Here is a 27147-nt window from a genome sequence, read left to right as displayed (position 1 = left end):
TTGGCAAACAGCTGATTCTCCTTCAGTTTCTGAAGGATCTTCTTCACATGGATGACATGCTCCTGCTCGTTTTGAGAGTATATCAAGATGTCATCGATTATATACAATCACAAAAATATCGAGATACTCTCGCAGTATATCGTTAACAAAGTACTGAAAAGTCGCAGGAGCATTGCAAAGACCAAACGGCATTACACAATACTCGTATAGTCCGAATTTGGTACGGAAGGCTGTTTTCCATTCGTCTCCTTGTTTGATTCGAATGAGATGGTAAGCCCCTCTCAGATCTATTTTGGTGAACACTTTGGCTCCTCTGACCTGGTCTAAAAGAACAGGTATAAGGGGAAGTGGATACTTGTTTTTTATGGTTGCTTTATTAAGAGCGCGGTAATCCAAGCAAGCCCTTAAACCCCCTTCTCGCTTCGGGATAAAAAAAAAAAGAGGAGAAGAAACAGGAGATGTAGAGTGTCTAATGAACCCCTTTTTTAAAATATTGTGGATATACTCCTTTAAGTACTCTGTTTCAGGTGCTGTAATGCATAAATGCGACTCACCGGTAATGTGGCTCCGGGAATCAAATCAACGCGGCAGTCATAGGACCTGTGAGGGGGTAGAACAGTGGCTTTTGCTTCGTCAAAAACTGAGCTGTACTCCTCATAAATAGCAGGAAGGCGCGGAGCTAGGGAGTCTACCCTTGAGGCACAGCACAACAAAGTAGTCCATTCGCTAGCTTCTTGATAGCAATTCAGTACGCAGTACTGGGATCTAAGTGTCACGGTACGAAAGTTCCAATCTATGTGCGGATTATGTTTCTGCAACCATGGAACCCCCAAAATTGCTCCAAAGTTAGGGGCACAAAGTGATGAGCCCCGATGATAATTCGGACCCATCCGCTGCCCTTACGGGTTCAGGTAGAGGCTTACCCAAAAAAGGAATACCAGCAGTTCTGGCTACCTGAATATCCATGAAATTGCCAGTGGCTCCTGAGTCAAGTAAAATAGACAATTGTTTTCGACAGTGAGGTGATAGGACCAGAGTGACAGACAGTGTAAAATGTTTAGGTGTCAAAGGTGGGTTCTTTTCGGTGGATGAGACCTTAAAAGACGCTATGCTTGAAAAATCGGCCTCTACCTTTTCCAAGCTTTCTAGTTTCCCACTTCAGTAGAATAGGATTGACTACTGGCAAGGGTCTTGTCAGGGGAACGAGGATGGACTGGGCACTCTTTAGCAAAGTGTCCTCCCTTTCCACAATAGAGGCAGAGGTTGTTTCTTCGTCGTTTGTCCTTCTCTTCCAGAGAGAGCGGACCTCTTACTCCACCAATTTGCATGGGTTCGGGTATGTCTTTTCTGTTTTTCCCAGAATATATCGTGGAGGATTTATACATGTCTTTTCGCCTCTCCTTTCATGAAGACGGTGATCCAGCTTCACGGTTAGATCAATAAACGCTGCGCAATCCTCTGGGGGATTGACTATTTGTGAGAGCAGATCCTTCAGTTCATCCCCTAACCCTCGATAGAAGAGCGAAGTTCTTTTTTCCTCTGGCCAGTGAGTTTCTGCAATTAATCTATTGAAGTTGGTAATATACGTTAGGAGGTCTTTGTTTCCTTGCTTAAGATTGAGGAGGGCATTATCACTAGCTTGTATAAAAGTGTGTTTAAAAAAAAGGCTTTTCATTTTGGCTTGAAACAAGGAAAAATCATACAATAAGGGATTGCTCTTTTCTACTAAAGGAACTGCCCAGTCTGCTGCATTACCCACTAAATAGGAGATGACAAATGCTACCTTAGCTGCATTATCAGGAAATGCTGAGGCTTTACAAAGAAACTGCAATTGGCATTGATTCATAAAAATACTATATTTGGTGCTGTCTCCATTAAACCTCTCAGGCATTACTAATGGTACTGGATTAGTGGTATGCACTGTCAGATGAACTGGAGAGACTGAACCATCACTTCTGCTATGAAAACCCACACTAGTGGAGGGAATAGTGAAATGGGCCGGTTGTATATAATTTCTTCCACTTTTGGGAAATGCACCGGGGTCTCTGCTTTCTGTGGGGATTTGTGTCCTTAGTTGTACTACTTCGGCCTGTAGCCTTTGGTTCTCAGTCCTTAATCTTCCCACCTCCGATTGCAGGTCTACCAATGCCACGGCTAGGTCATCTATAGAGGGGCTCTGCATGGTATTGAGTAGAGGGGGAGATGAAGGGGCCCCAGCCCCTTCTAGATTCATCTTCGCTCGGGTAGAATAATTTCGTGGGCTTGGCTTTCTGTTGCGCTAGTCCCAAGAAGGGGGAACCTTCTGTTCCGATTTTCCGCAGGAGCGAAGATATTGCTTTCCACACTTTCAGAAGACAACCCTCAGAGTGAGACAGGAAAACTCTCTCGTGAGATCTTGTTAGCTAAAAGTGAGGGGAATAACCCAGGAGTGACCACCACTCTTCCCCTAAGGTTTTTTTGTGTGTCAGGCAATGATGGTAGTTGATCAGGGAAGACCTGGAAAGGAATACAGGGAGAATTTGAATGGTCTGCCAACAAAACATTAATACATGTCCACTCTCCTCATATGGCTCACTTACTTCTAGTGAGTCTTCTGTAAAATAGAATAATCAGATGTGCCTTTTGAAGTCAGGTAGACCAATGATTAGGCTATGAGTCTCTCCAGGTCGCCTTGAGGTCTTAAAAGGAACAACTCCAAAAAGAGGGCACCTTCACATTCATACACACCAGTGTCATGGTGAGAATAAGGATTCTATAGCCAAAAAAGGTTCTAAACTAGCAGGGTTATGTTATGGTGTGGTGGAGAATGGGGCTCAATGCTGAGGTAGTCTGGGGTTCAGTCACACACTTCTAAACCCTGAGTGCAAAGACAAGTCCCGCTGGCCGGCTCTATCAGTGTCTACGGAAGAGCGGAGCAGCCAAGACTTGTTGGAGCATGTCCGAATGTCGTGTTGGCCGGCTCCTGTCAAGCGTCTACAGGAGCGGAGCAACCACGAACATCGATACTGCCCAAACGGTCCGGACGGGAGTGGAGCAGATAAGGTTTCCCCACCTCCCAGGAAATGTGCTGCGCTGACCGGCTCAAAAACTAAAATGCGAGCGGAGCAGACAACAAAACCGCTTACCTGAGAAGCGGGTGCACCTCACTGGCCGGCTCCGGTCGGGACTAGGCAGGCGCAGGGGCAAACACTCCCACTGAGGTATGACACGGAACTTTTGGCCACCGCGAAGGTGTATACTCGTAGCGTGGCCAACTCTGATGAGAGTGGGGGAAAAGTCTCCTTCAGTAGTCGCGTGTCAGACAAAAATGTGTAAAATATACAAAGCAGGAACAGGGAGGAACGAGGCTAGAGTAAGTTCATAAGTCGGAGTAGCACACAACGACGAGCTGAACGTAGGGGGCGTGGTCAGCATTCGCAAGACGGATCAGTAAGCCAAGCACTGATTCGTGGAAGCGACTTCAGTTTAAAGACGTTGGGGGGCGTCTCTAAATTACGTACTTTCATGGAGGTCTAGGGAGCCTCTCAAAAGTACATGCCCCTGTATAATGAACCAATGAGGGAGTGGAACATGCTTCAATGTTACGACTCATCGTACAATTCTGTGTGAGCTAACGGGGAACCCTAACAAGGAGTTGTCTTTCACGGGGGAGGGGGCGAGCCTTCACTGTCATATCTTCATATGCATTAAGGCACTGAACCACACGCACAGTTAGGGTACATCTGTAAAGGCTGTGTAGGAAATTACACGGTATTAGACTTGTTCTGTCTACTTACCTTAAATAACACCCCACCTGGGGAAAAGACTCTGCCTGAAAGGTCTGGGACTCTCATATCTGACACCCGCCTGCATGATACAAGGCAAAGATGCATTTGTAACTTAGCCGACAATTGCTTCCGTGATAAAAACCTTTTCGGTTGCCAGGATAGAAAAAGGTTAAGGACCTGATTTATGCCCCACAACTCCGAATAATGAGGTTTTGGCAGGAGGTAGACTCTTATCCCCTCCCTAAGCAGCATACAAAAGGATGTTCTCCCTGCGGGCTGCCATCAACTGGAGTGTGCCCTGCCGAAATGCCGGACCTGAAAGCATTAATAGACCGATAGGCCAGCTCTTCCTCAGCCAAGGTGGACAAAAAAATCTAGAATATGGACAACGCCTGCGCCCAAGGGATACACACAATGGTGCAGAGCCCAACGCACCAATCCTGTCCAGACTGGCCAGTAGCTTATGGTTGTGCTATCCACCCAGGCCTTAGAGAGGAGGAACACAGCATGTCACGAAAGCCCCGGCAGCATCCATCGTATCCTGTAAAACGCCAGGCCATCGGCTGCAAGGAACCTTCCGTCACTAACCTGTGGGGTGGGAAATCCAGACTCCGCAGAATCTGAGGATAGATGGGGTAGTGGGATTGGAGAATCCCATGAAAAGCCAGAAGCCACTCTTAAGATCTCCACTTGGGTGTCACCAAGACCACCTCGGCCTTCTGGTGCAGTCTGGGCTGACATTGAAAAGGGGGAAATGCATATCCTTTCTCCTGGGACTAGTCGTGGAGAAATGTGCCCGTTGCCACTGCCTGAGGGTCCGGCCTCCAGCTGAAGAATCGGGACAGCTGGTGGTCGAGCCGCGATGCAAAAAGGTTGATGGAGAATGGGCCTCGCATGTCTGAGAATTGCAGGAAGACCTGCGGGTCCAGTTTCCACAGACTTACATTGTGAAGGTTGTGAGAGCGCCAATCCACCACCTGATTTGACTGACCTGAAAGGCACTCCACTGTCACGGACACATGCTTCTCCAGGCAAAAGTTCTTGGCCTAGGCTGCCGGCGCTTTGGATCTTGCAACCCCATGGAACCTTATTATAACGCACCGCGGATACATTGTCCATCTTCAGGAGAACCCAGGATTGAATCCTGTCTTTTGTCAAACAACGCACTGCGAACAAGCCTGCTTGGAGCTCTAAACAGTTGGTATGAAAAAAATGTTTGTGTGGTGACTAACTTACTCCTGTGTAAGATTCCCTACACCCAGCGCCTCAACCGGACTGGCTTGCATCAGACTGCACCACCAAGTCGGGGGTGGATCCAACGATTGTACTCCCATTCCAGAACTCCATGTGGGCTAGCCATCAATCGATTTATTCTTTTGCTTCGTCCGATAGTGGGACTGACTGGGATTAAGTAAGACCCTTGCGCAGATAATTGGCCTTGAGGCACTGGAGTGCCCTGTAGAGCAGAGGGCGAGGATAAATTACCTGAATGGCTAAAGACAGCAGACCCACCAGGATTGCAATCTGTCTGAGCGAGGTTTTGGGTGTTACCAAGGTCTGGCGCAGTTTGTGCCAAATATGCACCATCTTTTGTGACGGAGTGCTGAGGGTGGACATAGTAGAGTCTTTCACCATCCCTAGCAAAGTTGTTTGCAGAGCTGGCAACAGAAGCGACTTCTTTTCTTTGATCACGAAGCCCAATGCCTGCAAGAGGTTTACTGCTGTCCTGAGCTGCTGGATCAGCCTTTGGGGACATTGGGCCAGTAGCAGAATGTCGTCCAAATAGGTGATGAGTCTTTTCTCTTGGGCCCGAAGGAACTGTATTGCTGATTCGAGTACCTTCGTGAAACACCACGGAGCAGACGGCAGCCCGAAGGGAAGAGTGGTAAACTTGAATGTCTGGGTGCGCCAGACGAACTGGAGAAACCGGCAGTGAGGCGGGAAGACGGGAATAGTTAGATGGGCATCCTTCTGATTGAGGTGCGCCATCCAATTCTTGGGCAGAATGACATCTTGGAGAATGTAGATACCTTCTATCTTGAAGTGGCGGTATACCAGCCACTTGTGGAATTCTTAGATTTATAACCGGCCTCTGGCCGCCATCGGCCTTGTCCACCAAAAAGATGTTGATGAAACGATTGGGATGCGTGAGGGAATGGCAAATGCCCCTCTTTAGGTCGAGCCTAGCGGCAGCGTGCATGAGCTGTTCGCTCTGCGAGACTGCTGTAGTAGAGTATGGGAGAGAAGCAGCGCCCACACTCCTCCCATATTTTTCATTGGCTTGTATCATTATCTTTCATAAATGCTGCCTTCAAATTTAATAGGCTTGTTAGTCCCTCCTTAGTACGGCCTTTTCTTCATTTGTATCCTCCCATTGCGACTGGCCCCTTTACTTCGGTTGTTTCACGGGACCTGTTTAGTCTGTAAGCACTGTTTACTTTATTACGTTTCTCTTACTGCAGGACGGACATGCGCTGCTTCAGCTGAAACCGCCTGCGTGTTTTTTAAGCAGCCGTAACACAGGTGCCTGCTTTCAGGCATTTTAACCCAGCATTATCTTGTCTGTTTAAAAAAAAAACCCAAAAAAAACCTTCTACCCCCCCCCCCCCCCCCCCCAGTGTAAAATTGATTTAGAAATGAATCGCGAATTAAGTAATGCGAATTCTAGGTAGCACATAATCCTGTGCTAAAGGGCTGAAGCTGACAACAGCAGATCTGTGTTGGATGTCATCTGCACTAAAGGTTGTTTTCAAAAGCCTGTTTTATCACCACCACCACCGCCAATACCACCACCACCAATGCCACCACAAACAAATACCACCTCCACCCCTACCACCACCACCAATACCAGTACCACCACCTCAGTGCCTCTTGCTCACTAGTAATAGCAGGGGCACTGTATGAGGCCAGAGCTGCAACCAAGACCATCCCTTCCTCCCTCCATGTCTGCCATAAAGCACAACCCGGCCTGCACCAGGAGGTGAAGCCAGGGCCCTACTACAGCTAGACTGTTTTTTATTAGGATTAGGCCAAAGACAGCAATGACCTTACAAAACGCCACACTGCACACTCAAATCGGAGAGAGGGCATGAAATTACCCCGCCTGCTCTTCCTCCTGAGACACGGCAGTGTAATCACAGTGCGAAAGGTGTTGGAGCGCTTTGTTAGTGTTTATAGAGGATCATATGTAACTCTCACTTCACACTTTGTGTCTGTGTAATTTACAACACTTACACTTCTTCACTGCACTATTTATCACTACTTTGAAGACGTCGCAGGCCTGTCTCTTCATCTGATATCTAACAAGCGTTCGAGAAGGCCCTTTATTGCAATACAATAGGTCTCGCATTTGTGAGAGTTTAAGCTATTAGTATTGTAAATAATGCCTCTTATTTATGTTTTAAAAGCCAAAACATAAATAAAAGGCATTGTCATTTACAATGCCAATAGCTCAAACTCGCCTGAATGCGTGACCTATTGCATTGCAAATGCTTGTTTAAAAGAATTCCTCTACCTCCCTGTCTATGAGCTCAGCGACTTGCTAGTATAAGCAAATCGGACGAGGTCTTGAATCCCTGTACAGTTTGCAACACCCATGCATCTGATGTAATGGAAAACCATGCTGGGAAAAACAGTGTCAGGCGCCCCTACCCTGTTCTGGGCAGAAGAAAGTGCACTTACCGTTGCCGGCCTGCCATTGAAAGCAGACTCGTCTGGTGAATCGCTGACCACTCTTGGGGTAGAAGTTCATGTAGCGAGTTTTATTTTGCCACTGTCCATGTACGGAGCCATGTCCTCTGGGAGGCAATGTAGGGTAGGGAGCGGCAAGTCATGTGACCCCTACCACGACCAGCCACTTGGAAAACCCTTGGATTAAAAAAGCACCTGATGTTTGTCTGGGCCTTAACAAGTGACGTGAAGGTCAACACAAATATGCCCAACTCCTTCACAAATGGGTCTCCAAACAATCCCCTTTGGCTCACTGGACCTGCCTCTGAGGAGGCTTGATCGCCGAGTTTGGGATCGACGTTAATAAGTAGTGTGGGGCGACGCTCTGTTTTCCACAATTATAATTGCTTGCTGTGCCCATCCTAAGAGCATGTCTGATGGAATGACGGAACCAGATGCCTTAGCCTCTTTCGCTATGACCAGGATCTTAGTCATGGTGCCTATGGCGTCAAGAAGTTTGTCTTGACGTGACCTCTAAGAGCGGTCAGTACCCTTCTTAGGGTCTTTGATGAATTTTGATTAAAAGGTGGGCATCTTGGGATCGATGACTTGGGTAAGGGTAACTTTCCCCTCAAGTGAGGGTCGAAGGCTCTCTGCTAGTAGATGTGCTACCACATACCTCACGACCTTATCCAATGGAACCCAATTGGTGGACCTGGGTTGGATAATATCATCTGGGTTAAGCATGTCAGAATTTCCTTCGTGTTTGTGAGCCTGTTCTGAGTAAGGGCGCAGGGGCCTGGAAGAGCCCGCATCCTCCTCTGACTCCCCATGGGACTCATGTGGACAGGGCTGGTCAGGAGAGGTTGGCAGTGAAGGCTCGGGATAGCGGTCTGCCGGCTCCCCTGACACCTCAAGGGGGGGCATTGGGCCAGGAAGGCCGTCTGAAGGCGCACAAATGTATTGTGGTCCACCCCTTCTTGGAATTGCTTCTTTGGGGTAGGGGGTGGGCCTCAGAGGGAGCATCTCAAGGCGATGAGGGAGGAGGTGCAGCGGGGGGGGGGGGGGGGACGTTTAGAAGGCGCCTGTGGAGGGGACTGAAGGATTTTTGCGCACTTGCACGCAGTTTTTTAGGTTTCGCCTGAGCCAGCGCATGCGCTCCTCTGGCAAGACATGTAGTGAGTGGGCTTTAAAAAGCCCAACCACAGCTTTTTGGCTGGCATAGAGAGTGAAGTTACGTGCAGAATCACGAGCAGAGGCGACATCTGGCTTTCCTCTCTCGTCATGGTGCGCGCACATCGCACACCACTCGCCAGCCTGCTTTCACTTATGCCGTCCCGCTCATCGCAACGCCCCCATCACCACTCAGTCATGAGAGAGTAGCTTTTCGATTGGCTCTCGGTGGCTTCAGTTTTGCAGCACTTTCAAGTCGAAAGCAAGACAGAAGCAAATGCAGTCGGATATTTAGGACCCTCGTCGAGAGACTGGAGGTAAGCTTAGTGTTCTGGAATCTGCTGCCTAATACGTGGTGGTATTTAACTGTAGTCGATGATCATAAATCGGGTTCTACCATGCACACCATGTGGTGATACTGTCGAAACATGACTTAACTATGACCTGTGACTATCTCACATGTTCATTTCCTGTAGCCTCCACATGCCATACTGTATTTTATCCATTCTCCTATGTTCTCACACATTGTATTTCGCGCATTCTGTCTCTCCTTAGTACCCCCTTTATCACGTTACTTTATCTACTAAATGATTCTAGCTGACCTTCCATAAACCCTTTACCGTGCCCTTTCGATCCTCTTTTGCCCCATACTTCCATTCATCACATATCTGTACTTACATTACTCTAACCTCTTCAGTTATATATACTTTTCATTATGTTGCTCAATTTCTTTTGTAATCACTTCTTCGCTTTTGATCGTTTCTTTCCCTCCTAAATCTTATAACTACTTTTCATCTGTTACGTACTCTTTCTGGTATATTACGTTTCCCTTTGTGTCTCCCACATATGGCTCAGTATTATCTTCATAAGTCGAATTCCCATTCGCTCTGTCACTGCCCGAGTCCTATTAAGACTGCCACGTCCTATCACTGCCACTCTGTCATGTTCTTTTCTGGTCGCAGCAATTCTAATATTTCTGGTACTGCCATTCTGCCTGATTTCTCCCAGTCCTCTGTTATGATTATGGCTCTTGCCCCATCCCACTGCGCCTGTCATGCTGCCACTGCCATCTCACGTGGAACACAATGTTGTTACTTTTTACACAACCGGAGATCTTAGTAGCTCGATTAGTGGCTCAGAGAGAACACAGATATTAAACAAAAGGCATAATATTCCCCCAAAAGACCAAGCACTGTAAATATTCTAAACATTAATGTCCAAGCATTGGCATAGCCAATAGGTCTTGCCTTTGGGACCTTATAAGTGTTTAGTTATCCAGCACAATATCCTTGGTGCAACAACATCAAGGGTTGCATGGTTAAACACATATAAGGTCCCAAAAGCGAGACCTATTGGCTATGCCAATGCTTGTTCAGAGAGGTGCTGCTCAAAGGGCTCCATGGCTGTATTGATCGAGGTGCCAACATCCTCGCAAAATTCATTGGCCCATTGGAGGAAGGACAAGGTGTCTTCCTACTGGTAATTAGCATCACATTCCATGGTGCGTAGTGCTGTATGTAGCACCAAGACTGGGGCACCAGTCCACTATAAGAGGCCCAGAGAAGGCCAAGATGTACAGACTGACCCTAAATTTGGGACACGCAGGGTGTGTAAATATGGTTTTCGGAGTAAGCCCAGAGGTTATGGGTGTCCAGAGGCTCACAATAGACGGGCGCAAGCCCAAGGGACACCAACACCCCACGGGTCACTGGGGACAAGAACTGCCTGCAGAGGAGTCCCAACTGGCCTACGCGGCCTTGCAAATACTGACCCTAAAGGGCATCATGAAGAGGAGGAATATAGACCCCAGAGGGGTGTCATAAGGAAATATTGGGCAAATTCAGACCCCCCAAGGGGCGTAGCAGTCGTAGTCTGATCAGACAGACTGCGACATCACAGCATTGATGACAGCGTTGTGAGGAGAAACATGCCGCTGAGCAGTCGAGACTTGCCGCGCCCCACTAATGTGCGGCGGGTTGCACCTTCCATGTTTGATCGAAAGTCACGTTAGGTGTGCCGAGGCGGACCCGCAACGGTTAAGGGGACCGGTTAGAGGAAAAGTTCAGCCAACAAACTGCACTAATTTTTTTGTTTACCTTTGTTTTATTGTTTTCAAAGTTTGACAGTAGATCCCATATGCATAGTAAACATTTCCATTCGCAGTATAACAGTTGACGTTGCAAGATATTCATTGCATTTTTTTGTTTTGTTTCTACAGTTTGGTCAGCTTCGTTATATTATAAGTTCAGTATATCGGAACAAGAAAACGGGAGGCGAAAGAAGAAAGGGAAAAAGAGGAGAACAAAGGGTAGAACAAAAAGAGTCGTAGCTAGAGCTGACAAATATTATATTGAATAATAGACACTGCATCCGTCGCAACCATACATATTGTAAATACGCCTCACTGCAGCACCAACAAACTGCACTCGTATGCCACAATTCAAAAAGATCATTGCAGAGAGCAAGAAAACGACACTTCACTGGGCTGCAGCAGTCAAGAAAGAAGGAGCCCTGGAAATAGAAGATGGGCGATATTGGCATCAGTTGTGTGGATTAGAAGATGGACTTGACAAGATTCCATAGGGTTTCTGGGAATAGTAGTTTTCTTTCCTTGTTTACTTTAGAAAATGGGTGCTGTTTTGACATTTGTAATCAAGCGAAGTGAGAATTAGCACAATCCTCGCCTCTTGTCCTGACATAGAATTCAGTTTCACAGCATCTTTAATTTAAGTGAAAGTTTTACCTGCCACCTGGATATTTTATCTAGGCACTAGAGCTTTACTAAATCCGTAAAAATAATCATGGTAAATAGAATATGTTCTTAAATGCCCGATTGGGTTGTTGCTTTTCAATAATGGTGTGCTGACCTTTAGTTGACAAGGAGCATGCAGTGGTCTGTATGAGTCTACTAGAATGAAACCTTTGTTTCTGGTTAGTATCACAATCCACCAAGAAAAAGAAAATCATGTGTTGTGATTAACAGAGCTCGGCTTGTCGTCCTACTCATTGCTGTGGGTACATGCTTGTCCTGCTCAATCTAAAATTAACAAATAGCATTGTCCTTTAGTTCTGATCTCTTGTCACACTTTCCATGGTGAGTTCCTGAATGTGAGATTATCTTTAAAAGAGCTGAGTCCTTGTGGCTTCAGTGTCCTTAGACAGGAACCAGTATCCAAACTCTATCTTAGAGTAATCTTATAGGGCAATTTGATTTCTTCTCAACTATGAGTGTTTTTCCCAAGCATTGACTTTCGGTCCGGTTCCTTCTCAATTGTCCTTGTGGAGAATTCAATTAAGGCAAGAAAGTTCTTCAGGGCTGTTTCCTTTCGCTGCACTGTGGTTCTTCATATTATAGTGGGAGTTCTAAAATGATTTATTTTCTACTAATTGGTGGATATTGTGGGGCAGACTGACTACAGAAGAAGAAATAACCGCATCATTTGGTTGGTCAGAAGAAATCACCAGGTAAAGGTTCAGCCACCAGAAGAAATTACAATGGACCTATATTTAAATGTAGTCCTGCCTTTTGGAGAAAAAACAATTTGGGGGCTGATATCTCCACTCTTCTTGCCTGGCTGGACACCAGATGGGGCATTTATAAATTCTTCTTCCCCCCTCGCAATTCATGAATGAGCTGCCTAAAATGTCTGGAAAACTTTGAAGCCGCTCATCTCAGAACAGCTTCGCTCTCAAAATTTGCACTGCAGTCACGGGAGGCTTAATTTATCCACATTAACTTCCTGCATGTGGCTTCTTTACTCCAATTTTTTTGAAATGTTTTGGATTTCTTAAGAAAACCATTAAATAAAATAATGGGCAAAAATTACATGGTCACTTCTGCTCTTGCCCCTCCACCTCAAGGGCTCTAAGTACATTGTAGACTAATGTGGACATGACAGTACTATCCCTGTTGCTGCTAAAGGCGCACATGTATCATGTGTATCTCACTTGTATGTAATAAAAGGGTATATGTATGATATTGATTAAGAACACTTGACATTACTCTGAACCTTATGTCTTAGACAGATTATCTAGACCAGTTTAGTACATTTATTCTGACCAGAATTTATCTGTGAGAAATTTTGCATCTGATCATTTGTTTTCTTTTGCTTTGTGTGCCTTTAATTTATATTTGGTGATTGATTTTGCAGGTGCCCATTTTCCCAAACTGATTGTGCAGAACATCGTACAAGACCAAAAACTATGCTGGGTCAGCAAACACCAGAACATTGCCCGGGAAAGACCAATTCCACAGGTATTTATATTGTACAGTATTAATAGTATTACAGTAGTGTTTATTTAGCCAACATGCTGCTTGTTGTGCTCTAGTTAATGATTAGTGCCAAGAATCTGAAAATAAAAGGGGTTTTGTAGCTGTTGAAGATGAGGCAGAGTTGTCTATTTGATAAAATGTGCCTGCAGCTACACTTGCATGCATGTAAGAGGCAACAGAAGTTTTGGAAATGGCCGACCTGTAGACAGTGTATTAATTTTCTAATGCTTTGCAACTTTTAGTTTGTTCACTGTATGCCATTACATTGATGCAATGTGCTGTGGGCAGTCCATGGTTATGGACACATCTAGTTAGTCCAATGCCTGGCTGCTGTATCATACTGCGGTCTTAGCACTGTTCAGCCTATTCTCTAATCCCACATAAAGAGCATTACTTCCCTGCTTATCTTGTATCGCTATGGATTTAGTTACTAATTCACCACTGCTATTGAAAGGACATCCCACACATACAGTGCCCTTTCTGTTCCGAAACATTTTGGGATTTATTCACAAAAAACTGTTTTGGAGTATGAAGTAATAATACTTTACATACTCCAAAATTAAATTCACAAATCTCCAGTGATTGGAAGTGGGAAGCAGTTGCTTCAAATGGGTGGAATTAAGGCAAATTGGAAGTTATGGGGAACTGGAAGTTCTCAAAGGATTGTGCCTAACAAAAAAAAAAAGTGTCCATCTGTAACGAAACTGGTGCTCATGTAAAGCTTTCTAATATCTGATTTCTTTGGGTCTAGTTCGCGCTATATAAAACTTTAATAAAAAAAACAAATACTCACATTAATCTGAACAGATTTAACAAGGCAAGTCATGTAAGTGGCTGTGTGTTAACCGGTTTGGATAAAGCTCCCTATATAGGCTTCCTAACAACAAAAGAAGAGAATCAAACAGACTAGAACTTGAAAGACGTTGTGGCCGCCATTGATGAGCACAGTATGAAAATAACCTATGCGACTAATGAGCTAACTAGCCACCTGAAGCTGCTCTCTGTAGAAAAGTGATGGTTTGTGTGTTAAAGGTGCAAATGCAGACTGGGGAAGTGAACATCAATCCATTTGTGTGTAAATCTTTTTACTATGCATTTTATGTTTACAAAAACATTACATCTGCCTGGCAAATGACCCCCTTACACGTAACAGCGTACAATCGCTTCCATTTAGTTGTGAAGCCAAGTGGAGTGTCATTCATGTTGTTAATTAATTCTCTTTGACCAGAGTCGACCAGGAGCCTGTTATGTAACTGAGCGATTGCCGAGGTCTCCCTCTTTTTCCAGTGGAAAGCTATTGCTAGGTGTCTAAAAGGGGCGGGCCAGAGGGCACTCACACCCGATATGAATATCTTTGCCTCTGGCTCTGCAACCTCTGCAGCATTTGGAATCACTGTTTGGAAACATTATGTGCAAGCTGGAAGGGGTGTAGTGCCAGTTGAACCAAATTTTGTAGTGAATCTCGCTACAACAGACTGAGATGATGAATGGATATCCCTACTCAGCTGCTTTCACTGTTATGGGGGCTCTCTGAATAACTAAGGCCATTCCCATTCCTTATTACGTTGCCAAATTCAGGGAGCCTCCCAGGCAAGAAAGATATGGTTTTATAGAAATAGTTTAGGGAACAGGATTTCCAGTGTAGTTTTATCTTGTGTTGCACTCTGCCGAATACCCTTGTTAATAATCCAGTGCTTCAGTTGTGCATATTGTAAGCGGTCTCTCTTGGAGAGACCAAAGTCGGTCTTGCATAGGAGGAACGTTCTAGACGTGGAGGCCTCAAACATGTCAACAAGCATTCTGCGGGCCCATATAGGGTAATTAATAGGGGTACACGGATATGGTGAGAGCTATGTTACCAAATTCTGGGCTACTACATAGGTATCCGATACCCAGAGGGTGGAGGCTACTGGTGTGCTGAGAAATTCATTTGGTGGCCTAAGCTTCTATCCAGCCACACCAAGTCCCGCAGTAGTTTACAAGCAATGATGTGATGAATGTGTCTCCAGTTCTTGTGTGATTCAGTCATGGACCATTCTACCACAGTCCTCACCTGTAAGGCTGCATAACTAGAGAAATATCTGGCAGGGCCATCCCACCCACCCGTGCACCCGCCCTTGACCCTCTGCTCTGTGTCAAAAGCCTCTTAGACACCCTGGGAGCGTGCCCCTCCCGCGCAAATAAAACCCAATAGATGTTGTATTTAATTAAGGTATCTTTTATCAAGCCAGATTGGGAGAGCCTGAACATACAGAGAAAGCGTGGAAGTGCATTCATTTTAAATATATTGATCCTGCCAATCCAAGAGCTAATCAGGCGGCTCCATAAGTCTAAGTCTCTGTGTATTGAGGACAGCAGAGGGGGAAAGTTAGCCTGAGAAAACTCCCCCGAAGTTTTAGTGATCTGCGCTCCCAAGTGGCTGATGGATTACGTAGTCCAGCGTTAAGGAATTGCCCTACGCTTAGAGACTACCTCTTCAGCCGGTAGAGTTAAGGAACTCCGATTTTATTTACGTTGATTTTATACCCAGAAACGGATCCAAAAACCCTCAGAAGGATAACCCACCACTTACTCAAATTCCTGGATATGGCAGGCCAGGGGCTCCTTGAAGAGGTTGAATAAAAATGGGGATAGGAGACACTCCTGTCTAGTGCCCCTGTATAGGCAAGTCATTGGCAATCTGGCCATTAAGGGCAACCCGATCTGTAGGGTGAGCATAGTTAAAAAAGGCCACCCACTCAAAGGCTTTTTTGCATCCAACAATAGCAGAATCGCTGGAATTGCTTGACTGAAGCCTTTTTGATGAGGTGGAGGACTGCCCTTTGTTATCATGGGTTTGTCATCCTTGTACTAAATCGCTGTAGTCCGGGTGTATCAGGGTTGGAAAGACTTCATAAGCAGACATGCACAATCTTTGTGTATAATTTTTATCAGTATTCAAAAGCGCAATGTGACGGTTGGAGAAACACTTCTGCACATTTTTGCGTTGCTTGGGGCGAACTGAAATTACTAACTTTCCCATGTGGTGGGGAGGTGTGGGGGGGGGTCATATAACCGATCTCAGTGCAGAAGTAAACAGATCTGTTAATTTGGAGATTAGTTTGCACGAGAATACTCTATAAAATTGTGCTATGTAAATATTGTGCCCCACCATTTTATTATTTTTCAATGTCATAGCTGCTTTAACTTCTGCTTTGTCGGCCTGTCAACGCATTCCTTTCGCCTCTGGTAATTCGGTAAATCTTTATTTCCTTGAGGTGTGCCTCTTGTTGAGCCAACAAACACGCCTCTCCAGAGTACAAGTTCAAATGAAAATGGCGAAATCCATTTAAGCTTCTCCACATTATTGGATAGGACACTGCCACTAGGAGGGATTCATTTTATTTACATTTTTTGTTTCATATCTGCCCTGTAACAGTGTAGCTAATTGCGTACCGACCATCTCTCCTTTGACACAAGACCTCTCTCTTTTTTATGTAGAATTTTACGCTTGGTATAATGCAGGCGAAAGTGCCCTCTCGCTGCTAGTAGTTTTTGTGCATTCTGTAGTGTGGGGTCTTCCGCCCATACCCGTTTTAACTCTTGTATCTGTTTTTCAAGTTGCTGGTCCTCAATTTTCTGGAGACTTGGAAAAAGGCTGCACATGGCTTCTGATTACCACCTTAAAGGCATCCCAGACCACACCAATAGGCACCCTGGAGCCCTCATTCGCAAATCAATGGATATCTAAGAAACGAGGCGTGAAGGAGCCCAACCCTTCAGCAGCAAACATGCAGATACATGCACATAATCAGAGACCCCAATCCTCGCATCCGAACCTCCCACAAGAGGAGGGTTACAATCCATACAGGAATGGGTCTAATGAACATGCGAATAGTATATATAATTTTTCGTGGGTCCACCTCGATCCGGGCATCCCAAAGGCCTAATTGTGCTATGCTAGGGTGTATCTTATTCGTTTAGAGAACGGGCCATTTGTCTCAGCCGACCCATCTCCTTGTCCCACCGGGGATTCCACACAGCATTGAAGTCTCCAGTGAAAGCAATTTGGCCCTTAGCCACCCAAGCTAAGGTCTCAAGGAGCTGTAAGAGGTAAACAACTTGAGGTGTTTTCGGAACATACACTGTAGCCAGTGTGGCAAAGCATCTTTGAAGAGTCCCAATTAAAATTAAGTCGCACGCCTGCCCGTCGACTTTGGTCTTCAAGAATACAAAAGGGAAATTACACCTGAAGAAGACCACCACCCCTCGCTGTTTTTTAGGTGCAGAAGCGAGAAGGCAGCACAATACGCCCTGTTCCAGACATGAGCCTGGTCGATTTTTACTAGATGGTTTTCCTGTGAACATACAGCGTCTGGCTGCTGGTCCCCAAGAGTCTTCCATATTGCCCCAGTCCTCTTATTAATGGAGTTTAGACACTTACCATTTAAGGTAGTAATGGTTGCCATGGTAATCACAAGAAGTGGAATATCTACAGAAGCAGGCAGACTGATGAAATACACACACAGGTTGGAGCATCAAATTCACATTTCCCGCTTTGCGGTAACGATACCAAAAGGAAAAATGGAAAAAACAACTGTAGAAAAGTTAACAGGACCAAACCTCCTGCATGAGCATCACTCTGGGCATGCCCACACACTGAGTTTAACGCCGTTGAAGGCAAGGGTTACCCACTTTTCCCTCTGGCACAACTCTGCTGCCAGATTCCAAGTAAAGAAAGGATCAACCCATCTGCCCCTCGCTGCTCCCTTACTCGTGCCCCCTCTCACCCTCCTCGTCTCGACCCAAAGCCCGAAATACTCACCAGTCCTGCTTACCGTCCCTGGGGCCAGTGTTCAAAGTAGAATGGACAAGTAGGCCCCACCCCCCATTCGGCATAAGGTAAAGACCACAGCCCTGCCCGCCCCCCAACCTGCACCAGTGTGCCATAGCAGATGCTAGAACATGAATTCCACTTTAGTCAGGAGCTGCCAAACCCATCACATGGAAAATCCATTACAATTAGAGCTGTTCTTGGTCCCCGGAACCCTGTCTTGTAGAGGTGCAGCACCTTGATAAACTTCAACCAGCCCAGTCTTGCTTATAGAAGACATTTCTGAGTCATTTCGCCACAATGAAGGGTCTGAGGTGTCCTCTGGGATGCTGCTTACCACTCAATTCGAAGGAGAGGCCAAATGGATACGTCCAACCGTACCTGACTCCATCTTCACACAACTTCTGAGTGACCTCCAAAGCTTTGCCCTATGTTTTAGAGTGGCCGGAGCAACTTCCTGGTGTATTGAGCATGTAAAATCCTCAAATGAGACCTTGCCTAGCACCTTGGCTTTCTTGAGAACTTCCTCCTCTGAAAAGCAGTGACCTGGATTTCTCTAGGTCTTCGCATATCGCCTGATTACTGAGGGCCTAATTTATGTATTGTGTCCAGATGTACCTGTCCATGGTCTTCTCCAGCGTATTAAAGAACAAGATAGTCACAAAGGCATCTAGATTAGGCTCCCAAGACTTCTTCACTCAGGATGCGTATCTTTAGGTTCTCCCTTCGAAAGCAGTTCTGTAAGTCCTCAAGTTTGTCCAGGACGAGTCTCCGTTGCTTGTCTAGCTCTGAAGTCGCTGAGGCTGGTGATGCTTGCTGCTCCCAGAAGGAGCCAAAACGCCCCTCCACATCTAGAATGCGGTGGTCCACTCAATGTCCCTGCACAGTTCCTGTATTTTGGATCCCAAATCTGAATGCATGTCGGCTAGACTTTTATCAAAGCCATGGCTTCAGTAAATCTTTCAGCTCTATTTTAAAAGTGCAGAGGCTGACATGAGGTCCTACTTCGTAAGAGCCTTGTCACCCCAGCTAGAGATAACTGTTGAGCTTGTAGTGGTGTCTCACCACCAGTGTCACTCACTGATCTGTCCAGACACTGATGTAGGCTCCCCATACCTGTATTCTTCTAGGGGACAGATTGGGCCCTCACACAGCTCTGCAGCGTCTGGGCTGCTGCACTAAAAGCACCTCGAAATATCCACCAGAGCATTCAGATCCCAATGTGGTGCAGCTGGCTTCCCCCAGTGTAATCTCAGGCTTCCTTCTGGGCCACAAGGCAGCATTGGCTTATTTCTCCCCAGCACACACAAAGTTCACTATTTCACTGCGCCTACCGCCTTAGAATGCATCAACCGCAGGAAGTCCAATATGCTCAGGGCGGGGTCTCCTGTTTGATGGTCCCAGCTGTTTATCACTGAAGCCATTGATCAGTGGACTGGGCGTCCTCCACCAGGGGGCAGAGGATGCCATTATTCCCTCATCAGTGACTCGCCCTCTGCAAGAAGGAATCTGGCCATGCACCCATTGTTAAAGGGCCCAGAGACATTGAGGCTGGCCCCAAACACAAAGGCAGGGCCGGTAGTGCGATGAGGTGCATGTCACAGGCCTTTCAATAAAAACAGAGTCCAGAGGTACAGTGCTTTAACTTATTTGCTAGGTGTTCAATGACCGGGTTGTATCCATTCTCCATTACTGACTGAGCCATCACAGAGCCTGACAGTTCCTCCCCCCGGCTCTTAGGAGCCATCCTTCATAATTTTTTGGGTCACAGAGATGGGGGGTGAAGTGTTTCTGGCCACCAGGCTGCAAAAGGATTTTGTAAGCAGCTCAGCTAGACTGTCCCATTCTGATTTCATGTACAAACAGTGGAGTAAATGGTATAAACAAGATTCATAAGATGTGTAGGAAAGTAGGATCTGCTTTCATGGTTACCCCCATTTTTTCTTGGTGTAGGAATGTTTTTGGCCTAGTCTAACTGGGATCCTGCTAATCAGGACAACAGTCACTGTGCTATCTCCCTAAATTAATCTTGGTAAGTACTTTTGTACATCCACAATTGGCTACAGGTGTACCCTTGTAAGTCCCTAGTATATGATACTAAGCTACCCATGTCATAGGTACACCAGTGGTCTTCCATCGGCTACAGCATGTATTGTGCCACCCATAGGAGTCCATTTAAACTGTGACTACAGGCCTGGCATTGCAGCCTGTGTGAGCTGGTGTTAGCACTTCTCACGACAGATATAAGTTTCTTTATATCTGAGGTCACTACACTTAAAACCTATAAGTCATCCCTATGGCAGGCTCTTCAGTCCTGAGGGCACGGTGCTTGGTAATAAGTGTAAGGAAGCAATTCTCCAGACTTTGTAAGTGTGGCCAGCCATTTTAATACATATAGTGGACATTAGTCAATTTGAGATGACTAACTATATAGTGGCTGCACCAAAACGGGTCATGTTTGGTATAAACATGTCAGAATCATACCCCAATACCGATTCCAGTGTTGGAAGTATGATCCCATGTACCAAGGGGCTCCCTGGGGGTACCCCCCTGTACTCCTGGTAACAGCCTTTCAGGGTCTGACAGCAAGCTAGTGCTGCTGCTGACAACTACAGACACGATTCTGCCCTCTTGCTGCTGAGTCCATCTCGAGCAGGGGAAGGTAGAACAATAGGTTTCCTGTCACAGGGAGGTGTGATCACATCCCAGACAGGACTTAGTGTATTGGGCTGGGGTGGGGGTGCTTGCCAGCACCACCAGACTGCTTTGAAGGACACATTTAGGCCCTCCTTGCATAGGCCAGTTGGAACCAGTTCTGGAAGCCCTTGGCTCAGGCACGAAACTGGACAAAGGACATGGTAGTATCCTCCTCTCTGTCCAGCCCCACCTCTGGAAGCGACCCCGGAGTCGTTGCAACCCTTTCCGTAGGGTACTTAAGGGCTTACCTGCAGGTGGTTCCTTAGATTCGTTGTGGGACAAGATTCAAGCCTGAAACCATGTCACCGTTCGACAGTCTGGACACTTGGACTTGGTTGGACTTCACCTAGAACTGAGACGGCACCATGGAAGACTCCTGCTGCTCCTGGTCTTGCTGTTCTGAAAGTCTTATTCGTCGTCTGTGCTTCTTCCAGGATCTTTACCAGACCTGTGGGCATCAAGGACATTATCCGTATTCTCCCTTGGAGTGAAGGAGTCAATCCCCTGCATCTGCAGGCACTGCAACAAAGCTAACCAGTCTGCTGCTTCTGTCGTCCTACGAACTTCCCAATGCTCAGCAACACATGTGTTAGTTCTGCAACTCCCTCGAGGCCTGACCTGTCCTCCCTGCAATTTTGAGAACAGTATCCCATGTCGGAACCCCTAGGACCAAACCCCTGTGCACCGTGTCGACTTGCCGTTGCCAAGGTTTGTTGGTTCTGTCCTCCAGAGATCTTTGGGCTACAAGAAGCTCCAGCCTCCAGAATCTCTTCCTGCCAAGTGCAGCGTCCTCACTGCATCCTTTGCGCTGTGGGCCTTCCTTCTTGGTGAGCTGCTCGAGGTACGCTTGCAAATCATGTGCCTTTGACCTGTGTGTCCTCCTGAGAGTCTTCTCCTGCTTCAGTGGGCTCCCCTGCTTGCTCGGGGCCTGCTTTGACTCCTGCGGTTGGTGAGTCCCTTGAACCTTGCTGGTCCCAGCGTTGCTTCTTCGTTGTTCTCCATGCCAGTTGCGACTACTAAGGCTTGTTGGTGCTCATGTCGGACACTGCGCCCTTAGTCACCGACGTGGGACAGCTCTTGCACGGCTCCTGGTCTTTTTCAGCGTCGTCCAGCCCTCCCAGCTGCAGCGACAAGGTCACAGTCGACTCCCCTGAACCCCCACGACATTGGTGGGCATTGTATCTTAGTGCCTCGTGGTTACTCCCGAGTGGCATGGACTCTTTTCCCTCTGCTTGCAGGTTCTTTACTTTGAGAGTCCACCCTTGGATTCCATCGGACTTCTTCTCCAGAGGCATTTCTTCTATTGTCGTCTACAGAGGTTTCTAATGTCTCTTCACCCCTTTGCACCTGGTTTCCCTGGTGTAGGTAACCTGGTTCCAGGGGTATCCACAGTGGGGTGGTTCTCCAGCCCTCCATCGTCCAAGTGAATTCTTTAGGGTCCTCTGGGAAGGGTCCTTCTGCAAAATTGCAACCGCAACTTCTCCATTGACTTCTATTGGGCACACAGCTGTGGTCCCACTCTGCATAGTGCCTATGTGGGGTTCCTCGGTACATACTATGGGTGTTTCCATGTGTCCCCGGCTCGTCTGGGTCTTCTGGTCCAAGTTCCATCCTCCTTTGCAGTTCGCTTTCCACTTTATTAGCATATGGTTTGGTCTCCCCCTGGAGACTACTGTATATTGTGCTACTTACCTTATTGCATTTGAAGTAATTTTGTGTATTGTGTTGATATCTCCGGGGAGGAAATGTGGCAATGTGTGATTGAGTGTTGTGTTATAAATAGAAGTATTTTTATATAGACACTGTGTGGTTCTTTTTGGTTTAACCTACACTACATGATTAAACTGTTAAAACAAGCTGCTTTACACTCATTCAAGATAAGTCGGAAGGCTGTTCTCCACAGCTACCACTTTGAGAGCGTTCTATGGTTATCAAAGAGCACTAAAATCACCATAAGGGTTCCTTGAATTAGTGCAAGGTGCATCACTTGAATAAGTGTGCACCATATACAAAGCCAGCTTCCTACAAGATGTATGTGAGGCACAAGAACACACCTCAAACTTGGATCAATCTAAATCTCCAGCGTTTGTTGCTTTCAGTATTTTAATAAATGTATGCAAAAATAGACGAATAAAGCCAAAGTGCTCGCACTGTGACATTTAGTGCAGTGAAAAAATGTGTACATACCTTCCAGGGGCATCATTTAGAAAAGGCGAGATCTAAACGGGACAATTCATAATTCATGTTTCTGATGGCATAATATTATCGACCAAGTGTCAACTGCTTCTTAACTTTATGAATTATTGAAGAACTCATCATAAGGATATAGCTTGAGGGACAGAACCCAACAGGAGTTGTTATAGCATGATAATCAGTCAGTCATAAACCTTTATTCAGCTATTGCCATTAAAGTACACCTTATCAAATTAAAAAAACATGCAGTAAGAATTAAAAATATCTTGGCTTTAACGGAAAGTTTCAATTCTGTTAAGAACACGAAGGCAAGGATTATGCTCTTCTTCTTTCTCCACTTTATTTTAATTGAAGCTTTAATAAAAGAACAAACTACTCTTCCCAGGAATCCTTTTTATTTTTTAATTTTTTTTTTTTTTTTTACAATCTTTATATTTATTTTTCCAAAATAACCCCCCCCCCCCCCTTACTCCCCTCCACCCTCCCCTGTCAGACAGGTTTAAGCACATAGAGTATCAAACATTAATTCAGTCGACTGTTAATCAAAGTAACAGTTAAATATCTTCCTCTTAACATATACTTCTATTTTTTTATTTTTTATTATTTATTTATACTGGTTAGGCAAAGAAGAATACAATTTACATAGTTTATATACCGATACTTATACATGTTCCATACTTCAAAGACATTACATTAATTGACATATACAGCATGTTCCGTTGTTTGGTTGATAATTTCCATCGTCATCTTCACAACACAACATGATACAACCCCAGTGTCCACAGCCTGCGGTATTTACACTCTTCCACCCCAATTATGGTGTCCCGTTGATGCAGTGTGTTTTGTATTCAGCCGTCTGTTTGTGCGGTTCTACGGTATTGTACAAATGGTTCCCAAAAATCTCTAGGCCTGGAGGCCTGCGGCAGTTCCCCTGCATATGTCTCCAGGGTCTCCCTTATGTATGTCAGGTCTGCAATCCAATCCCTGCATCGCGGTGGGCGCCTACTCCCCCAACTGAGAGCTATGCATCTTTTGGCCAGTAATAGTGCTACAGCCAGAAACTTTCGTCTACAGGCTAGTATTATCTTACATACCATCAGCAGGCACACTAGTGGTTCATTGGATATCTGTTCTGACAGCATCAGAGAGAGAGTGCCAGTTACTTCCTGCCAATATGGTTGAAGGCGAGGGCATGCCCACGCCACATGCAAGAAATCTGCCCCAGGGGCACCACACCCATGACACTTGTCTTCTGTGCGTAACCCGTATTTATGCAATTGCGCTGGTGTATAATATACTTGGTGTATGAATTTGAAGTGTATAATGTGCAAATTGCAGTTCGGTTTTAACATTTACATCAGTGCGCAGCTGTATTCCCAGTCCTCTTAAGCGATAGGGTTACCAATTGCCTCCTCCCATTTCTGTAACGTTTTTTCTAGGGCTCGGAATTGTTCGCCCTGGACCGCTTTATACAGGCGTGTTACTAGACTTTGTCATGTGGGCGCCGTTAGTAGGATCTGTAGTGCATTAGGTGTCAGTGATTCATCTGGGAACAAAGGGTATAATTCCCTTACTGCCATATGCAGTCGCAGATGCGCAAACATCTTGAGCGGTGCGCGATGCACACTAAGGGAGGTGTCAGTCTGCGGTATGAATTGGCCATGTGGGAATATATTGCTCATGGTGCTTAGGCCCATTTCCCCCAGCAAGGACAACATGTTCTTTTCTTGTGTGACCGTTATTTGTGGGTTGTGAGAAATGGGCAGCGCTGGTGTGTATACCGGGAGTTTCTTTGCGTGTTTCGCCAGTATGAACCATGCCTTCGATGTGCAACTAACCGGGTTTATCACGGCTCTTGGGATATTTTGCCTCGAGTCTGATATAAAGGTAATCAATGGGGTCGGTTTCACACACTCATGTTCTACCACTATATGTGGTATTTGGTCGTGCGGGGTGTAGCCAGTAGTGGGCATATTGCGCCTGCTCACAATAAAAATATAACTGCAGATCTGGTGCTTCAAAGCTCCCCTCGATATATGGCCTGGTCAGTTCTTTCCTGACCATGTTAACCTCGACAGGGCTGTACGTAGTTTAGTAAATACTGTTTGCGGAAGCTATATTGGTATATTCATGAATAGATAGAGGAATCTGGGCAATATAACCATCTTTTGTATAGCTATTCTGTCAGCTAGTGACAGCTGTAATTTGATCCACCCTTCTATCTGTTCTTCCAATTGCGTTATGGCTCTGACATATAGTTCTATGCATGACTACTTTCAATGGGGTGGATAAACCCCCTCTACCTACTCATTACTTTGAGATTGACTCCACTCAAGCAAGGGAGACCATATTTTCACCTCTCTTCTACATAGCTTACTACCCTTTCATGTGTGTGTGTGTGTGTGTGTGTGTGTGTGTGTGTGTGTGTGTGTGTGTATATATATATATATATATATATATCTGCTACTGGCGGTTGCCAGTAGGTGATTGTAGTTACACCCTAGTTCTCCATAGGAAAAGCAGTTTTTGATTTGCTAATAACTTTGGCGTCGTTTGACGAATCTCCGTGAAATTCTCCCAAAAAAAAAGTCTGTTCAGCTCCTATCCTGAAAGTTGGGGGGTGATTCGTGAAGCGGGGGCTGAGAAAAAAGGGGGGTCCCAAAACACGTTTTCTACATGTTAACTTCCATAGTAAATTTTGCGACGTGCTACAGCCGAAACTACTGAAAGGAATTAACCCAAATTTGGCACAAAGGTAGTGCTTGGATCAGAAAGCGACCTTTTTTTAAATTATGTAAATCCGTTCAGTATTTGCAGAGAAATTAGAAAAATAAAAGTTTCGATATCTGGGCGGAGCCTAAGTCCCGGGCACGAGCTTCACTGTGATTGGCTGCCAACACTCCAAACCAGGAAGTGTTGTCAGCCATCTTGTAGAGAAACAAAGGTATAAAACAAGAGAAGGGGGCAGGGTAGAAACACCCTGACCCCCTAGGCCTGCTCATGGGGTCCCAGAAGGACCCCAGGGCCCAAAATAAAAATATATATATATATATATATATATATATATATATATATATAATTTTTATTTTTTAATTTTATTTCGGCCCGTTTGCACAGTGGTGCAGGGAGGGGGCGGGGCCTGACTTAGCAAGTGTGCAAGCGCACCCCCTGGCACATTGTAAATTGGGGGATTAAGTCCCCTTCAATCCTGAGGGTCCCTGGGGGCGAACTAGCCCACCAGGTACTTCCAGTATGCGCCTGGGAGCTGCATTGCAGAGAGGTGGTCCAATGCCACTCCCCCTTTTTACACCACTCTGCAACGCAGCTCGGTGGCGCTTACTGGAGGTAGCTGGTGGGCTAGTTGCCCCCCAGGGACCCTCAGGACTCAAAGGGATTTAATCCCCCTATTGACACCGCTCCAGGGGGTGCGTTTGCACAATGGTGCAGGGAGGGGGCGTGGCCTGATGTTCCAAGTGTGCAAACGCGCCCTGTGGCGCGTTTTAGGTTGGGGGATTAAGTCCCCTTGAATCCTGAGGGTCCCTGGGGGCCAACTAGCCCACCAGGTAGCTCCAGTAAGCGCCTGGGAGCTGCGTTGCAGAGAGGTGGTCCAAGGCCACGCCCCCTTTTTACACCACTCTGCAACGCAGCTATGTGGCGCTTACTGGAGGTACCTGGGGGGCTAGTTGGCCCCCAGGGACCATCAGGACTCGAGGGGAAATAATCCCCCAACTTAAAACGCGCCAGGCGGTGAGTTTGCACAGTGGTGAAGGGAGGGGGCGGGGCCTGACATAGCAAATGTGCAAAAGCACCCCCTGGCACATTGTAAATTAGGAGATTGTAGGAAGGTGGAATCTGACTGCATGGTTGCCCCCACTTTTTTCCTGGTGTTTTGATGGTTTTTGACTTAGTTTGGCTGGGAACCTGCTATTCAGGTCCACAGCCTATCTGCTTTCTCTTGTAAATTGATTCCATGAACTTTAGGTACACTCCAGATTGGATTCTGGGGTACCCTTGTGAGTCCCTAGTATATTGTATACTATGTACCCAGGCATAGGTTATGTTATGTTATAGAGGGTTTTATAGCGCGCTCAAATACTCGAGAGAGTCCTGGCTCATGCAGTTACCAAAGCCCAATGGAGTGGAAAATATGAATTGGCTAGTTGAAGAGAAGTTTTAAGTTGTTTCTTGAAAAATCTAAAATCCACAATATGCCGCAATTCCAATGGGAGAGAATTCCAAGCCATAGCCGCTTTAACAGAGACGGACTGACCTCCCAACCGTGACCTGCAAAATCGGGGGATAATCATCCGACGTTTGGCGGCTGAGCGCAAAGCTCTGCTGGGGACATAGAAGCCAAACCGCTTCCTAATGTCCAATGGCCCCAGACCATGCAGGGCTCTGTGGGCCAACGTGAGAGCTTTAAATTGCACTCTTAGGGCCACCGGAAGCCAATGCAGGTCTCGTAAGTGCTGTCTCACGCTAGATCTTCCAGAGATGTTAAAAACAGGAGTCTAGCCGCGGCATTTTGTATGGTCTGCAGTTTTCTCAGCAAATATCCTGGG

At 46.1% G+C, this 27147-nt stretch overlaps 1 protein-coding gene across 2 annotated transcripts in view; it reads left to right on the top strand.

The window, feature by feature from the left end:
• ZNF438 (zinc finger protein 438) overlaps positions 1 to 27147 on the top strand; it is a 127455-nt gene that overhangs the window by 40908 nt on the left and 59400 nt on the right. For both annotated transcript variants that reach the window (XM_085631831.1, XM_085631832.1), the window contains exon 3: positions 12761 to 12864. In XM_085631831.1, the coding sequence (XP_085487957.1) occupies positions 12813 to 12864 (52 nt within the window). In that variant the 5' untranslated portion in view covers positions 12761 to 12812. The remainder of the gene's footprint in view (positions 1 to 12760; positions 12865 to 27147) is intronic.

Source organism: Triturus cristatus, chromosome 10, assembly GCF_964204655.1.
Source record: "Triturus cristatus chromosome 10, aTriCri1.1, whole genome shotgun sequence".
Taxonomy (NCBI): domain Eukaryota; kingdom Metazoa; phylum Chordata; class Amphibia; order Caudata; family Salamandridae; genus Triturus; species Triturus cristatus.
The sequence above is the reverse complement of the archived record's forward strand: the minus strand, read 5'-3'. Positions and strand labels throughout refer to the sequence as shown.